Source organism: Sardina pilchardus, chromosome 4, assembly GCF_963854185.1.
Source record: "Sardina pilchardus chromosome 4, fSarPil1.1, whole genome shotgun sequence".
Taxonomy (NCBI): Eukaryota; Metazoa; Chordata; class Actinopteri; order Clupeiformes; family Clupeidae; genus Sardina; species Sardina pilchardus.
Window position 1 is genome coordinate 10,009,943 of NC_084997.1, and position 5,076 is coordinate 10,015,018.

Genomic DNA, 5,076 nt, shown 5'->3' on the forward strand with positions numbered 1-5,076 from the left:
ACACACACACACACACACACACACACACACACACAGCGGGGAAGGAGGAAGGTGTTGTTGCCACAATGCATAGTCAACTGCTGTTAAAACCCCACAATTAGCTTAAGAGCGAACTTAGACGGATGGGGATTTATATTAGATTACGGCCTTAACGGCTTATTACGATTTCCTCTTTTTACGGGTAATTAATTCGAGGTTTTTTTTTTTTTTTTAATTATACCTAATAGCAAAACAAGAGCGCCGGCAAGCACTGCTGCCAATCTTATAAGCAACATTAATAGAGGTAAACAGGTCTGTCTGATGCAGGGCTATGCTCACATATACAGCACACACAGTTTTGGGGCCGGTGAACCCTTGGAGTGTCAATATTTTAAGGGTTGATGAATTTCTCATAACAATGGATCGAAAGGCATGCATCATTGAGATCCCTTTGAAAAAAAGATAGGACAGGGTATGGAAGACGGCTGAGTGTGTGGACAAGCCGTTTGATTCCTTCTCCATTCCACGTGAATTTCCTCTCTGAACTGCTAATGTAATGACATTTGAATCAATCTGCAGTCTCAGAGATCAGAGTGAAGCTTTACTAACGTTTGTGTTAGTGTGTGTTTGTGTGTGTGTGTGGGGGGGTACAGTTTCAATGTATGATCCATTATCATTGTCCAAACGTAATATGAATGTATGCATGCTATACGTCACTGCATATGGCAACATTTTAATGATTATACAGATAATCATATTGAAAGCAGAAGATTCTTCATAACTACATAAATATGACACATATTATCCACACCAATAATATCTTATACTATATCCTAGATATATTACAATATCTTATTGAATATTGAAAAACAGATGAAAGGACCCAAAGCGCAAGAATAACAAAAGTAAGCAACTACAAACTTGGCAATAAAATGATCCAAGCTGTGAAGAATGAAAACAATTTATGTCTGAACACTGAACACCAACAGTCATTACCTGAACAGAACATCTGCAATACACTGCAGGATAGAAACTCACAGCTATGCAAAATGAGGCTCAAATGCAAATGTGTACACACACACACACACACACACACACACACACACCCAAAGGACTGTGTGGATGTTTGTGTCATCTATACCCCTACCCGCACTGCAGACTTGCTGTTGCGGGAGAGCTTTGATGTAAATGTACGCAGTAATCTGCACGACAGTGGGATGACATCCACAGATTATGTGCTCCGAGGACAGGGCTTACGAGACTTGCGCAGCAGGATTTGAGCGTCTTTGTGGGAACTGGCTCCCATGCTCCTGCTCCTGCTCCTGCTCCACACCTAGCTCTAGCTCTAGCTCTGCTGCTCCTCTTCCTCACCTCCTCCTCCTCCTCCTCCTCCTCCTCCATCCCCTCCTCTTCCTCCCGGTCCCTCAGGCCTGAGCAGTGCAGGCCATGGGGCGGAGGGGAAATGGCTCGTCATGCGTGCCAGACAGCAAGACGTCTGTAACAAATCTAACTGACAGTCTCACAGATGCAGATCGCCAGGCCGACAGAGGAGGGGAAAAAAATCACACACACCACACACACAGAGAGAGAGAGAGAGAGAGAGAGAGAGAGAAAGACACACACACACACACACACACACACACACATACACACAGAGTCCTGGGGAACTTTCCAAGGATCTGAATCCTTGCAGAAATCACTTTGCATCCCGCTCCTTAGCTGACATGGGACAGACAACGCTTGTATGTCAGAGTCAAGTCTTTGTTAATGTTGGAGAGCTAAGAATGAGCTGTCATTGTGTCACAGAGTATATCCGTCCACCGATAGGAACTTTACTAACATTTCCTCTCAAGGTTCCTCGTGCTCTGTCATTTTCCCTCGGCCTCGTTACCGAGGCCTGTGGCTATCCGGGGAAAAAAAAAAAAAAAATCAGGGTATTTTTGGCTGCTTCACGGGGAAGAAAAGAAACGTATAACAACTCAAATACAAGCCAAAAGAAAAAGAAGAGGGAGAACAAAAAAGAGGCGAAGAAGACGAGAGAGGAGAATGAACGCGTCAGTGGTTTCAATGTGACAGACGTGCTTGAAGATCAAAAAGTATACTCGAGGAGAAGAAGAAAAGGAGCCCACTGCGTAGCACAAGAGTACAAGTTGAAGGGGCTGGATAAGAAGTCTTCCGTTTTTGTTGGGCTGGCACATAAAGGGCTCAGGGGGGTAATCAGGGCGATGAGAGGGAGGGGATGTGCGGGGTCTCGGGGAGGCGAGCGGACCCGTGTTCAACACATCCTATTAGGACCTGACACAGGTGCTTCATCATCGCTAAAGCAATCGCATATTCCTCCAGCTCGCGCTGAGCAAAAGCATCCATCTCCAAACTGATGTACAGTCGGGCGCTCATAAATAGTGTGCTGAGCAAACACACACACACACACACACAACACACACACACACACATAACACACACACACAATACAAACACAACCACACAACGAACACACACACCTTTTTAGAGGGGTCTTAAGCAACTTATGGAAATTGTTTTAGTCCTTCTAGTCAATCTAGCTAATGCAAAAATCATGTATGTCGACCTTTAAATATTTGATCTTAAAACAGCAGCAGGATTGAAATACAACACTGAGAGAGGGAGAGAGGGAGAGAGAGAGGGAGAGAGAGAAAGAAAGAGAGAGGGACAATGGAGAAGAGATGGGAGAGAGAATGAGAGAGTATCGTAAAAAGCTATTACTGCTACCATGTACAAACTCATCCGTTGGCATTGGAAGCAGTATAAATCCACGGCTTGTCTTTGGAAAAGTAAGCTGAAAGATTCACCCCCCCTCCCCTTTCACACACAGACATAACAGGCTACAGTTCATATTATCTGCCATGAAGAAAGACAATCATCACAGAGATACAACTCCACAGCACAAATGGATGGGGTGGGAGAAAGAGAGAAAGAGAGGCAGAGAGAGAGAGTGAGAGAGAGAGCGAGAGAGAAAGAGAGAGAGAGAGAGAGAGAGAGAGAGGGGCACATCAGCAGAGTAAAGTGCTGGATTGTGTTTACTCATGCATGGCCAAATAAACAAAGCCGCCTGCCACCGAAACCCCCTTCCAAAAGTATTCAATTACCTTTATGGGCTCCAGCAGACTCCAGGGCTTTCTTTATGCCCACAGCGTTTTGTCCCATACTGAAAACTAATAAGGACTTGCATCCTGATTCCTATTTCTTTTGGAAGAGAACTCCTACCAGCTCCATAACAAAGGGTATTTCAATAAAGTGCTTTGCCACAGCATGGCCCCAGTAATATTTTTGAGACAACTGAGACATTGCGGCCAATCTTCACGGGGAAAAAACTCAAACTGATTGCTTTAGCTGCTTAATTGGGGCGACGGCGTTAACGGGCGTTAACGGACTTTGTGAAAGTTTGGGGGGGGGGGGGGGGGACTCACCACGTTGAAGTCTTCGGCGGAGCAGTTCTGTCCGCTGAAGTTGCAGCTCTTGAGCATCTCGTCCAGCTGGTGGCCGGTGCGGTTGAAGATGTCCTGCATGTCCGGCGCCGGGTACTCCAAATCGGTGGGCTTGTGGCCGTCCTTGTTCTTGGGCGGCAGCCCCGTCAGGTTGGCCAGGTGGTAGATGTCGGCGTCGGTGAGCGCGGAGAAGCGGAAGCGGTTGACGTTGCAGATGGTCACGGCGGGGAAGACCATCTCCGGCGAGGCCTCCTCGTTGAGCGCCGTCACGTGCGGGTGCTCCAGGTAGGAGATGGCGCACTTGGCCGCCTGGTAGAGGAAGAGCGCCAGCGACACCAGGAAGGCCAGCGCCCACAGCGTCTGCCGCACGCCCAGCCGGCCCGACACGAAGATGTGGTTAATCCCGTGGAGCGAGCAGGAGTTGGCGAAGCCGGCCAGGTCCTTCGCCGGAGGCGTGCAGCTCTCCTCGATCAGGCTCTCCTTGTCCCCGTCCGGCTTGCCTTTCTGCTGCTCATCCTCCTCGGCAAATTTGATTTTGCAAACAAATTCGATCGGCATGTGGGCAGCCAGGTCTGCGTTTGGGATGCCTTTTCGATTCACAGAGCTCAGCCCCGCTTTCCGCTCGTCCCCCCCGGCCACCACGCTCCACCTCCTGACTTGCGTCTCCTCCAACAACAACAAAAAAAACAAAAAAGCAAAACCTCAACTCCAGCAAGAGATTCCTTTTTTTTTTTTTGGAAAAAAAAAGAAAAAAGCAAAAACCACAACACAGCTGAGAGAAACTCTGAAGAGCCAGAGAAATAGAGAGAGAGAGAGATAGAGAGAGAGACAGAAAGAGAAAGAGATACAGAGAGAAGCGAGAGAGGGGGGAGAAGAAGAAGAGGGAGAGACCGACAGAGTGAGAGTGAGAGTGAGAGTGAGTGTGGAGGAGCAGCGGAGGAGGAGAAGAGAGTTGCTGTCGCTGTCGCTGCCGCTGCTGCTACTGCCGCTGTTCCCAGCGCCACTCGTGGTGACTGCTGCTGCTGCTGCTGCTGCTGCCTGTGCCTCTGCCTGCCTGTGCTGCTGCTGTGACTGTTACTGCTGCTCCTGCTCCTGCTCCTGCTCCTACTAGTGCCGCTCCGACTCAGGATCCTTGTCTCAGTACTTGATCAGCTCGCAGAGTCCTGCTTATCAGCAGTAACACAGCTGTCAAAAAAAAAAAAAGAGAAAAAGCTCAGCCCCGGCCACAAACACACACGTAGACACTCACATGCGCGCGCGCTGATACACACACACACACACACACATAGACGCGCGCTTGTTCGTCCGCTTCAGAGCCACAGATGGATATGCAGCATTTTGGAGGAGAGCTAAAAGAGGCAGGAAAGGCTACTTAATAATTCATTAGGAGGCAACATTGTGATTATTTCCTCCTGACTGGTGAAGGGCTGCACCCAAACTCCACCACTCCCCTCCCCAGCCCTCCCCTCCCTCCCTCCCTCCCCACATCGCTCACTCGCTAGCTCTCTCACTCATAACCAACCCACACACACCAACCCCCACACACCCCCACCCCTCCCCCTCCTCCTCCTCCTCCTCTCTCGACTTCTCTCTCGCGTTCTCTCCCTCGCTGCACTCTTTCCCCAGTCTGAGC

The 5,076-nt window shown here is 48.9% G+C and overlaps 1 protein-coding gene across 1 annotated transcript in view; it reads right to left on the bottom strand.

Moving 5' to 3' along the window:
* The window catches only part of asic4a (acid-sensing (proton-gated) ion channel family member 4a), a 60,364-nt gene extending 56,266 nt beyond the window's left edge, over positions 1-4,098 (bottom strand). Inside the window, exon 1 of the mRNA XM_062533408.1 lies at positions 3,426-4,098. Coding sequence (XP_062389392.1) covers positions 3,426-4,001 — 576 coding nt within the window. The 5' untranslated portion in view covers positions 4,002-4,098. The remainder of the gene's footprint in view (positions 1-3,425) is intronic.
* Positions 4,099-5,076: the final 978 nt, after the last annotated feature.